The sequence below is a fragment of the Microtus oregoni genome, unplaced genomic scaffold (assembly GCF_018167655.1).
Source record: "Microtus oregoni isolate MIOR12 unplaced genomic scaffold, Mior012 000040F_ref0000088, whole genome shotgun sequence".
Lineage (NCBI taxonomy): Eukaryota > Metazoa > Chordata > Mammalia > Rodentia > Cricetidae > Microtus > Microtus oregoni.
In genome coordinates this window covers 13,450,175-13,463,195 of record NW_024543207.1, presented here as the reverse complement: position 1 = coordinate 13,463,195, position 13,021 = coordinate 13,450,175, and the positions used below count along the sequence as shown (strand labels likewise).

The 13,021-nt window shown below is 39.5% G+C and overlaps 1 protein-coding gene across 1 annotated transcript in view; it reads right to left on the bottom strand.

Annotated features, from left to right (window-relative positions):
* Dnah5 (dynein axonemal heavy chain 5) overlaps positions 1-13,021 on the bottom strand; it is a 221,755-nt gene that overhangs the window by 182,749 nt on the left and 25,985 nt on the right. The window contains exons 16-19 of the mRNA XM_041632097.1: positions 11,023-11,194; positions 6,491-6,636; positions 1,247-1,409; positions 349-582 (exon numbers count right to left, since the gene is read on the bottom strand). Coding sequence (XP_041488031.1) covers positions 349-582; positions 1,247-1,409; positions 6,491-6,636; positions 11,023-11,194 — 715 coding nt within the window. The remainder of the gene's footprint in view (positions 1-348; positions 583-1,246; positions 1,410-6,490; positions 6,637-11,022; positions 11,195-13,021) is intronic.

The window sequence follows — 13,021 nt, the reverse complement described above, 5'->3', positions numbered from 1 at the left end:
ACATGAAAGTCATCTCCAAAAACATTTTTTCAAAAACTTTTCTCTGCATCCACTTTCAGTCCAATGTTATGCTTCACTTTAATTACAAATTACAAAATAAGATTTCACTATTCTATTATTTTTGTCTCAATTAATTACTGCTTCCCTTTTTACCATTCTTAAATTAGATTTTTATTCACAGCACAGAATTTGTGGGGATGAACAAAATTCATGCTGCTTAAACTTATCAGGAGGTGCACAATGAACGTTGCAGTTTTTCAGATTGTTGAAATTTAACAGAAATGTACACACACACACATGTAAGGCTTCTACCTGGTGAACCAATAGGAAAATTGTGCAAGATCATACCCCGGAAGTTAATCATATGTGAGAAATGAATGCGCCGACGAATGCCCTCGAGAGTATTCCTTGTCACTTTCAAAAGAGCATCAATGTTTTGATGGTTAAAATGGGAGAGCAGCTCACGGGCTTCCTCTAATGTCTCACTTTCTTTTTTCTTTCTTGTGTTTGCTGTCAAAGGCAGAGGACAAGCCCCAGCATTAAAGGAAGATTCCAAAACCTCAGGATACCCTTCTCTTTTTCCTGAGAGAAAGAGAGAAATCTATTAAATTACAGGGAGAAAACTAAGATAAATTACATGCAAGCTCAATTTCAGTTAAACGTCCTGCATCTGAGAAAATAAGGTCACTGAAGAATAGGAGGGAGAAATCGAGGCATAAGGTGGCCCAGGAGAAATCAGCTCAATATGGGAAAATAGCCAATAACAGATCAAGGACTATAGGTTAAAAGTTATACTGGGCCTCAAACATGTGTTCTGGTGTGTTCTCTCTCAACAATAGCCCGAAAAAATCTTGGGAAATCACATCCTCCCCCTCCTTTCTGTAGCAAATGATTTGCTTTAATTTGTATAGGCTTGAGGAGGAATTCTAACTCATTTCTACCCTACCCTATGCCCAAGGGAAATATAATACCAAACCTTACAGGAATTGCAAAAGAGTCAAATGCCAGGGTCCTCCTTCACACAAATCACATTCCCAGTTTAACACAAAACAATCAGAAGAAGCAACTAAATCATTGTCATTTGGGCAAAATTGTAATTTCCGATTTATAAATATCAGTATAAAATTGGAGCGATGTTTCTAGAACTTTGAAATTGATTGCTGTGTAGAAAATTTAGTTTTAGTTTTCCATGAATATTCTAAAAATAAAACCAGATGCTTATATTATCACATTACCCCCCCCTCACCTGAAGAGTCACCATTAGAACCGACATTCTCGCGAGAGACTTTTTCTCTTGCTTCTTCAGGAGGGACAGCCACGTCCAGTAACATGTTTATTAACTCATTGACTGCTTCCTCCACCAGGGAGCTTTTAAAATGGAGCGTCTGCGCGCCATTCACACAGAGGTCCTAACAACAATCAGAACGAAGATGGCAGTCACGGGTCTTTATCTAGCACTTGAGAGTTCGTGGGGAAGATCAGCAAAGGCGCAGGTTAGCCTCCAACTGACACTCTAGCCACTGAAGTGGTTAATCTCAATTGTCAATGTGAGTTGTAGAATCAGCTGAGGTAGGCAAACCTGTCTGGAGGGTGTGGTTCTATTCCCGGGGCTTGAACCCTGCACTCTATAAAAGTGAAGAATGGGAGGTGAACGCAAGCATCCATTCCTCTTCGCTTCTGATCTGTGTAAGCTACAGGAGCAGCTACCTCCAGCCCTGCTTCTCTGACCTCGAACTGTAAGCCACGTAAGCCCTTTCTCCCTCAAGGAGCTTTTGGTGTGTTATTTTGCCAATACAACAGAAAAAGTAACTAAGACAGCAACAAACCCCGCACTAGCCCCAGCTGGGCATCCTGAGAAGAAAGCACCAAGGACAAGAGAACCAACTGGAGCTGGGGAATAGACCGAAACTGCATTAACTTTCCAGCATGGAGCAAACAGCTCCCAAAGCCACCAGCAGCCTCCAGTCCCATCATTTCCTTCATATGATGTGAATCTGGGCTTGCCAGTCATCTTTCCTTCTCATCATTTCTAACAAACCACTGTCATGGACTTCATTTCAGATCTACACCCCCTTCAGCTAGGTTAGACCTTTCTCAGAAATAAAACAAGACAAATCTCACACAATATGAAACACTGCCATAGGTTTTGTGCAGCCATGTAAAGCACACAGAGAAGCAGTTCTTTTACTCCTTGGAGGAAAGCTCCATGAATAATAGACTTTGACAGTTGATCACAGTTGCCAAGCCTTTTCAAGTCCTTTGGTTTATTTATTAAGACTCTAACATGTTCATGGACTGTGAACATCAGTTTATGGTTCCAATACCTCCTCGTTTAGCAACCTTGACTTCTACACACCCCTCTTAAGCAAGGAACATGACATTTTGATGTGAGTATTCTAAGATATCCTGGAACAAACCTTTAAACCTGGCTGTTACCAAGCAAAATATCAAGTAACGACTTCATTCAACAAACTTCACCTAACTACGAATCTCTACCCAGTTTCATTTTGCCTAGTTTTTAAAGCTGGAAGATAAGAACTAGTGCTTTAAAATGCTTGTCTCTGGACATGACATGGTTGTTACTTATATAACTCACAGCAACTGTAGCTACCTACACAAGATCAAGCCAGTCAAAATTTCCAGCATGGAGAGGGAGACCCTCCTGAGGCCCCAGCCCTAGATGACGACAGTGAATAGTTGTTGAGGGAGAGACAGTCCGTTTTTCTTGAGGGGTGACCACTGGCAAGTTGCCTGTGTCCCAGTGATTATACCACGGGGTTGTGTACATAGGTGACATTAACTGGACTCAGTGTGCTATTTTTTAAAAAGAACTTGAAGTTAGATGAGGGACCAGCATAGTTGGAGGGATGAAGTTGGGATCTATATGATTAAAATGTATTATGTGCACGTATGAAATTTTTTTAAGAATAAATTAAAATTATTTTAGGCAGTTGCATGTATTTCATGTGATATATGTAAGAGCCAGGAACAGTGACCAGAATAAAAGAAGTCCTTGGTAAGTACTTACTATTATTGACTAGCAAATGACATCCAACCAGGGGACCTACTTGCCAAGCATGTTTGCCTCATACTACATCACCTAGCTCCTTGTTCTCTAGGAGATCCTTATTTATTTTTTCTTAGACAGCTTCTTGAATCCTCTGACTCTGTGCTGGAGAGGCTCAGTATGGACCATGATGTCGGCTCCCATCCTCGAGGCCAGGTCTCCCAGGAAACAAGTCCTCCGTTGACCTCTTAGTGGTTGCTTCAGTGCTCACAGCAGCAGGGGCAAGCATTGGAAACCCCAGAATTCCTTTCTACTGGGTGTTTTGCGAAGCAACTCTTAACAATTAATATCTTTCCAAAAAGATTGTTCAAATCCCTCAACTCTTTCTAAGAGAATCCATAATTATAAAAGTGCAAGCAACATGAGAATTAATAAAGCAAATTATAAACAGAATGAGGACAAAGTAATAATGAATTCTTCAAAATGCCCCTCCGTCAAACAAGAACTATCAAAGAGTTGCCTCCAGCACCTGACACTTCATTTCAATGACTCATCTCCATGGTGACAGCAGGCATGAAAACTGTCCAAAGGTCTGTCTTTGAGTCCCCACCACCGCTCTCTTTTCTAAGAAGCTAATGTGGAAAGAGAAAAGTCCGAGGGACCCCCAATCCTACACGGAACACCACAGGCATCTAAGGAATGAAGAGAATGGGGAACTAGTCTTCCCCAGGGAAGAGCACACAAACTGGTTATCAAAAATCAAACAGTCAGCCCCAAAAACATACATATAAGTAGCATTATATAGACTGAGTAGGCTATGCTTACATATATAGGAATATATAGTGTGTGTGTAATATATATATATATATATATATATATATCAACAATTAATGAGAAAGAAGCCATGAATTTGAAAGAGAGCAAGAAGGGATGTCAGGGAGTATTTGGAGACAGGGAAAGAATGAGAAAATGGTGCAATTATATTATAATCTCAAAAACAAAAGAAAAAATAAAAACAAAATAAATATAAATGAAAAAATTAAAAATTGTAAGACAAATAAGCAGGTTGTAGAAAATAAAACAGTCAAAAAAAGTATTTCTATGGGCAATAAAAACAATTTTATTTAATTTAGAATGTTTGATTTTTGCCGCTCAAACTAAAATTAATAGGTTATAATAGAACAGTGTCAGAAAGTAGCAACATTGGTAGTATTGCATTATGGCTTTGTACAGTGAAACTGTCCCTTGGAAAACAATTTGTCTATGACTGTAAAGAGTTGTAAAATAAAACATACAGTTTTCACAAAGATCTTATTTGGGGACAATGTTCCTGAAAATCAAAAATAATTATACATATATATTTATTATAGCTCTTGGTAAAACAAACTTTGGGAGCCATTTAATGTCTAGTAGTAAGAAACAATATAAATATCATCTTAATAAAATGTTATAAAGGTGTCATTTATGTGGTGTTTGTGAAAGTCATATAATGACAAGGAAAAATGTACAAAGAAATATTAGCTGAGAGCATAATCACTAAAAAATCTGCAATGAGTACAATGAGAGCCAGAAAATACATAAAGTCTACCACGGTGGTGATGTGATGGCTATAAACGCTAATTACTCCACTGTTGAAATCTAAAACCTACCTGATTTGGATTTTTTTAAATTACCTATTTATCTTTAATGTGTATTGGTGTTTTGCCTGTGGAAAGTTACAGACAGTTGTGAACCTCCATGTGAGTGCTGGGAATTGAACCTGGGTCCTCTGCAAGAACAGTCAGTGCTCTTAACTGCTGAGCCATCTCTCCAGTCTCCCTGATTTGAAATTTTTAAACTACATTTTGTAAATAACAGAGCTAAGTGATTTCTCTTATGATGGGGAGGAAACTTAAAAGTTAGCAAGAAAAATATTTAAAAAATCATGTGAGAAGAGCAAACAGGATTCTGAATTGCAGTCATTAAGCATTACCAGCTAATGACAAGTTAATATAAATTGAAGTTTAACATATATGCAAAATGGCGTTGGCACCAAATGCTTCGTTCCTGTCCTTTCCAAGGGTGCCTTTGAGTTTGAAGCCCTCCTCACACCAAGGGGATCAGATTCGGGGGGAGGGGAGGCTTGCTGCTGTCTCCAGAGACACACTGTCTCTGTGTCTGGAAGACTTCTGTAGACAACATGGGTTACACTGAATCCTTGATTTCTTCTAAGAGTCTGAGCCTTTTCATGAAAGCAGAGTGTGCCATGGTGACAAAAGCCAATAAAAGCTTTGGGATGGAAGAGGTGGCTCAGTGGTTAGGAATGCTTGCTGCTCTTCCCGAGTTCAGAGTTCAGGGCATAAGAGGGCATAAGAATCTGATGCCCTTTTCTGACCTCCGTGAACACCTACACACACACACACACACACCACACTAAAATTTTAAATTAAAAAAAAAAAAACTTGAAATGTCAAGCAATGAACTTCACCGGGCAGAAAGTTTGCACATGGATTTCTGTGGTTTCGTTGTTGGGTGAGGAGGGCTCTCTGTCAGCCCTCACTGGAAAGAGCTGGCGTAAGGTTGTGGGGGAGCTGAGAGGAGACTGAAGAAGGTGAGAGAATGAGAACTGTGGCTGCTATGTAAAATGGGAAAAAAAAAAACTTTTAAGGGGAAAAAAAACCCTGAAAACTCTGAGAAAAAAACAAAGGTTTGCCCCAGCCTCTACCCGCCTACTGTATTATTCTGCTTAGCTGCCACTCCGTTTTGGTGATAAATCTGAACTGCGGTGTAGCCACAAGCTGAATGGAATATAGTGGGTCCTCCAGTAAGCACTGCTGGCCAGCAATATTAAAATCATCATTGAGGAGTTCATATCACCAGAATACCCATAGGGAATGTCATAAATGAGGCCAAGGTACCATTTCCAAAAGGTCTCTCTGCTAGTAGCTTGGGCTTAACATAGGAAGAAAATGCCCCATTTGCAAAGATTTTAGAGAAATTATGAAGACCTTCTGAGGGTTTTATTTTCATATGTTGAAGTGTGGTGAACCTGTAAATACAGTCTCTACCTTGTGTGGTCTAAACACAAGCCTCTGGCCTTTCCCAGCTTTCCTAGGGCCAAGTTCAGAACTCTATGCTACAAAACAATGCTAGTTTGGAAACAGCTCTTTGAAAGTACTTGAAGAAAAATCCTTGCCCAGAATCTGCCCAAGTACTACATAATTGACCCTTACTGAAGCTCTTCTTTAAAAAAAAAAAAAAAAACCTTTGCCCTTCATAAAACATAAAGAATTCTGAAATGTGTGTCACAGCAATGCCCCTTCAGCTGATCTGAAAGGAATTAACTTATTAGTAGCTGCTTAGATAACATTTTCTTTAATCTTCAAGTTGTCAGAAGGTCTGACATTTGAATAACATCTATCACAGAGCAAAATAGAATTTTTTAAATCCCAATTTATAATTCAAACACATCTTTTATTTAAAAAAAATGAGTTTTCTGATAACCTTTGTCATCTGGAGGAATTCTTCACAAGTGAGGGGGTCTTCTTGAGGGAGCTGACAAAGTGGCAAGCTGCTCATTTCTTCCAAAATGGCATTGATGCGGAACTCAATCAAATCATTGACCCGGTCAAGCAGCAGCTCCAGGTCCTCTTTGGGAAAAACAAATGAACAACAGATGAGGTAAACCATTTCCTTGAACACGTACACGTGGCTCAATGACAGCAGGAGCATCCGGATTAATGCTTACCTGGGTTATACATATCTGTCTTATTTACTTTCCTACTGCGTGAAAAGATGCCATGACCATGCAACTTATAGAAAAGCAACTTCTAGAAAATGTGTTTGATGGGGGCTTTCTTACAGCAAGTGCATTGGTGACCATCGTGGTGGGGAGCATGGCAACTGGCCGGTAGGCATAGTGCTAAAGCAGTAGCTGGGAGCTTACAACAACCATAAGACAGAGAGAGCAGAGAACGAGCAGAGAGAGGAGAGAGAGGGAGAGAGAGAGAGAGAGAGAGAGAGAGAAGAAAGAGGTATAGCATGGAGTTTTGAAACCTCAAAGCCCACTCCAATGAAGTGACATACTTCCTCCAAGAAGGTCACACCTTCTAATCTTTCCTAAACAGTTCCACTAACTAGGGACCAAGCTTTCAATACACAAACCCATTGGGGTTCATTCTTGCTGAAAACCATCACAGTGTCCTTGGTATTTCTGGCTGTTCCAAACATAACTGTTGTACACTCTTCCTCCTTTAACAGTTTCCAGTTTTCCTACAGGCCTGGCTCTGGCTCGTCTTCCCAGGAGACCACCTGTAACTGTGGGGGTGTAGGGGATCCCCTGGTCCTGTCTTGCCTATCATCTAAGCATTCATTTCTGTGTGCATCCCACTGGTTACTCTTGTGTCTTTTCTGTTTTTCCATCTTTACATCTTGAACATTTATGTCAGTGCCCATCCCAAAGGGTATCTTCAACAACTTTGATTGAAATGAAAGTCTACTGCTATTTGATATTTCCTTATATCAATACCTTCAGTACATACCTTCACTACCTAAAGGATAAATACCTAGGTTTCAATAAATTTCAAACTAACTATACAGGCAACTTCTTAATATACCAAATGATTCTTCTTCACAACAGTAGTCAATGTAGAAAGAACTGCACTTCTCCTGAAGTGTGTGAACTCCACAGAAATCTCCTGCTTCTCTCTGATTCTTCACATCTTCTAAGGCATTTGTGTCAAATTGAAAAAGTGATCTCCTGGGGGAATCCCTATTACCTTATGTAATTTTTTGAAGATGCATTAAGGATCTTGAGATATGGAGACTGTTATGGATTATTTAGGCAGAATTGTTTTGAGGACCTTATAAGAGGAACATTAGCAAGACAAAAGAGGGATAGAGAAGAGTGTGACCATAGAAGGAAATGGGTTGCAGAAAAAGGGGTGGCTATGAGACACAGCTAGCTCTGAATATGACATGGTCATGCTCCAACAGATGTAGGCACCCTGTAAGACTTGGAAGGTGCTAAGGGAAAAACTGCTCTGCAGAGTTTCTGGGAAGAGTGCTCTCTCTCTCTCTCTCTCTCTCTCTCTCTCTCTCTCTCTCTCTCTCTGAAGATGCTTCGAATTTAGCTACATGAGACTCTTTGCATTTCTGACCTCTGTAATTGCATTATGAAGCAATGAAACTTGTGGCAAGTTGTTATCGAAGCAATTAAAGAAAATGAACCAGCATTTATGCATAGGGTACACAAATGATGCCCATCGAAGTTCTGCTGATGACTTTAACAAATAGTGACATCTTTTTCCAAGTGTGTGGCCCAATTAAACACCTACAATTCTAAAGGCGTATTCATTTATCTCAATACAGAATCCAATTGTTCTTGAGACTTAACACATTGTTTTCTACCCTCGTCAAAGAAGCTTCTCTATGCAACATATTGTGACCATCACAGAAAAACATGTGGTCAAAGTACAGAGAGCACTTGACCGTGAGGTACCCAACCACAAATGCAATGGCACTTAATTTTTTTCTTCATTATAGTCTTCATTTAAGTTACAAAAGCAAACCACAATAGAAAAGGAGAATTAAGATTTCTTTAGAAGCTATCTCCTTGTCTCCAGCTAGCATCTAATAAACTATCCAAATTGCTAATACTCTAACCGTAGTACCTCTCCAGGGAGAACACTGCCAAAGACTACCTTTGCAGCCTGCTCTAATTTCATGGTGATAATATTCACTGTGAAGCTTTTATATGCCTTATAAATGCCTCCTTAGAGGTTTTAACTCGTTTACTCTTGTTATATTTCCTAAGGAGCGCTATTTTGGAAAGACTATTGGCCTAAAGGCAAAGAAACCCATCTTTATTGCTTCGATCTGCTCAGCACTAACTGCCATTTGACATCTCTGGGTTGTTGGTTTCCATCCTTTAAATTGAGGATGCTTTTGAAAACCATTTCACAACGTTCTCCATCCTTCTAATGCTATGGTCGCCTAATTGTGCACCTTTCAGTATCCCACCCAGAAATGGTAGTGAGCCTAAAATACACTGCATTAATATGCAAACACTCGGCTGTTACACTTTATCTTTGAATCACTTAAGTCAGCAGAATTATAACAAAAGTATGCAACTGCCTTAGACAAGTTTTCTATCACTGTAATAAAACGTCACGATCAAAAGCAACTTGGAGGGGGTGGGTATTTTATCTTAGAGTTTTTAGTTCATTATCCAGGGAATCCAGGATAGGAAACTGGGAGCAGAAACTAAAGCAGAACGATGGACAAGTACTGCTTACTGACTTGTTCCTCATGAATTTCTCAGTCCTTTTCACACAATCCAGGACCACCTGGCCGGGGTGGCACCGCCCACAAATGGGATGGGCCTCCCATAGCAATCACCAGTCAAGTTTACTCACAAACTAATCTGGTGAAGAAATTGTCTCAATTAAGATTCCTTCTTCCAAAATTACTCTACCTTTTGTCAAGTTGGGGGGAAAAAAAGCTAGTTAGCATAACAACCATAATTCCTTACTTCACTTTCTGCCCCAATCCAGTACCTCTCAAATATTCTTGAGTAGTGTGTATCTGCTAAATTAGCATATATTAAATAGTATATACTTGTTTGGAAGGTGCAGAAAGAAACCTACTGAAAAGACAAGCTGCTAGGAATTAAAGTTATCAATAAACTAGGTCCTACTTTGGGTGAGACCAAGAGAGACAGAAACAGACATAAAGAGAGACAGAGAGTACCATCCCAGGAGTTACCTAGAAGAGATTTAAAAAAATGTGACCAGAAAGGAAGTAACATGTCCAAGTGGATTAGAAAGACGTCAGAGTAATAAAGAAACAGAAATTACACAATTATGAATCCAGAAGTTTTGAAGCATAGCCAACACCAGACTGACCAAAATAAGCAGAAGAAAATGCCTGGGTTTTAAGCCCTTTGCAACCAGTTTGGGAGAAAGATGAAGTTGGGCTACTCAGGTAGGAGATATGTGCAATACAGAGAATCTGGTCCCAGCTATCAAGACAACAGAAAGGCTGGGAGCAGGTGGACTCGAAATAATGGAGTCAGCCTAGGATCCTCAGACTTTGTATCCCAGACCATAAAATATAGGCAAAGTTGGGTCATGAAAAACACTGACAGACAACAGTAGGTTGGAATAAAGAATAGAAATCTCTAAGTATAAAAAAAAATAAACAAAAACCTCTGACATTGTGTTCCAATTTGTATGTCCCTGGTTACACAGGAAATGGGAACTAATACATTTTAGAAGGCAGCTATGAACTCTGGGAAATGCCTCATGAGTGAGCCCACTTTTGGACACTGAGAGACTGTCAAAAGTCCTATATAAAACAAACACTTGCAATTCCTTAACATCCCAATTGGACTTGAGGTCAATTTTTTTGCTTTTGAAAAATACCTGTGCTTATTCTGGGAAACTGGATTAAATTGAATTGAGCATCTCACATACATTTTAAGATCTGCATCCTTAGTTAAGGACAACTAGCGTTTGCCTGAACTATTCTCATTCGCAATTCCCTGTCCTCCATCACACTGCACATCCCAATCCATCCCCCAGACCACTGAAAGGTCTACAGGTGTTGGTGGGAGAGTACTTGTCTACTAAATGGAGCTTTGTTTGTGTTTAATCTAAAAGATAAGGATAAGGAGGAGGAAGAAGAGGAGAAGAGAGAGATGGAGGGAGAGGGAGTCACTAAAAAAAACAATTTTAATGAACTAATCAATTAGTATAGTAGTTAAATGGCCCTAAAGATCTTTTAGGTACTAATATACAACAATAAGAATCAACAAAATTGCATGGATAACTTCCGGGAATAAAATTAAATAATGAATATTTATGACTTGTAAGAAATTACTGAACTCATTATATTTTGTTGCTGTTCACCGTGAAAGTTTTGAGCCTTATTTCTCATTTCATTATTTATAAAAGCATATTAATAACAAATTATCCAGTAGGCAATAAGAACTCGGCTCTAAAACTGAGAAACAAAACTCAGGTAGACAGACTCACTGATCTTTGCAAATGCATTTTCTAAATATGTCTCAATATTCAGGGATGTCCAAGTCAGGGCAGCCAGGCCAGGCTGGAGGGCTTCATCCACTCTGGCCAAGTGCGGGACCATCAGTTGCTCAATGGCAGGAGGCATTTTCGACTTCACCCGCTGGTATTCAGACAGCATCATCTGCAACGGTATGGGGTTAAATAGCCAGCTTATATGTCACTTTTCATATGTATTAGTATTTTTATCTAAAAAGATAACTTTTATGTTTGGTCAAACTATTGGGATCTAATGTCCTGACAGGAAGAATGTCACAAACAAGACAGATGACTCACAAGCACCCTCTCTACAGCAGCCAAATCCTAACCCACAAAGTTACAATTGAGAATGAAGAAGGAATTGAGGACCATTTCTTAGGCTCTACCCAGCCCCAAACAAAGAAACTATGGTGGCCTTTGCCTCCCTAGGCTCACTCATTCCATTTTTGACAGGAACAAGATGCTGCAGCTGCTTTGGGAATCTTTTCTAGACCATACCCACCATCACAGTTGTGTGAATCATGAGAGCTTTGCTAGACAGAACTATCAGCTACCTCTTGATGCAAGACCCAAGGGGCAGAGGGAGAATAAAGAATCAGTGCTGCTTTCAAATGACTTTAAATATCACCTCCTGGCTAAGTCAGATGAGCACACTGAAGACGGGGTAGGCTAGACATTAACTGAGGTGGAATAAATGCATTATTTACTTATGTGCTCCCAACCTCACCACCTGCCCACAAGTCAGGAGTAAATGCATAAATAATACAAGGACAAGATTTTTTCCTGTTTTTTTTTTTTCAATTTGTTTGAAACCTTAGCTAGAACACAAGGCAGGATCTATTAGCATTTTTTAAACTAATCAACTAGTTGTTATCAGAAAAAGAATTTGAGGGGTTGGTTTGAGTTCTCCATTAAAACTCAGCTACAACGGCGAGTCAAAGTAGGTCCCTATTCTGTCCATATACTATTGTTTTCAAATACACCTGCTAGTTCATACTGCTGCTCTTCCTTGCAGAAGTCATCAATGTGCTTTCTAAAGACAAATACTTTTAAGACAGAACTGGTACAGGAACTATTGCTATTATCATAATGTTAGATTGATATCTGTCACAAGTGTTTTTATTGCTGTGCTAGAACGGAAATGATGCCTGGGTGGGTATGATTGCAAAGCTCTCTATACAACAGTGTCACAATTAACATTCATGGTTTTATAGAACCTGTCATAAAGATATGGGATGTCCTGGTGGAGTCTGAGAAGGCAGATAAGCCCAATGTCTCCCAAATGAGCCCTGACTTCCGATAATACTTTTCTATACTTTCCATAATGCCCTTTCATTTTCCATAAAAGTCACTTGAGAAAAGCCTACAATTTGATGATTCTATTAGCAGCTCCTTCCACATTTCCGAAAGCCTTTAGCCACTGCTTACCACTGTTTTTCTTAATGCCCATTACTTATTCTATCAGAAAAAAATGGTTCTCAGAATTTGCCTCCAGCGGGCATTCTGCTCCTCACCTTCAATCCTTTAAGCCCAGGAAGTACTATTCATCCCTTCTACAAATGAGAAACTGAGGCTTAGAAAGTAAAGTCATTTACCTAGAGATAACGGTTTGAATCCAGATCATATTGGTTTCAGAATCTATATTCCTTACTATTAGTCCACACTAGCCTATCTCTTTACAATTTCAAATATCTTCCAAGAAAAAAAGATGAATAAAGCAAACTTCCAGCTACTTTTGTGTGTCTGTAGAAACCTGGAAACTCTGTTGAATGCCCAGCACAGTGGCTCGGAAGCTGGGGAGGGGAGCTTTGGAGGGCCCTCAAGTGGGCCAATAAATCTGCTTTGACCAGCTAGCCACATTACACAGGGACTTCTCTTTCCACCTCCAATATGTAATAAATGCCAACCAGATGATAACTTCCTTGTTCAAGTCTTTGGTTGGAACAATGGTAGTTTATAAACATTATCTGCC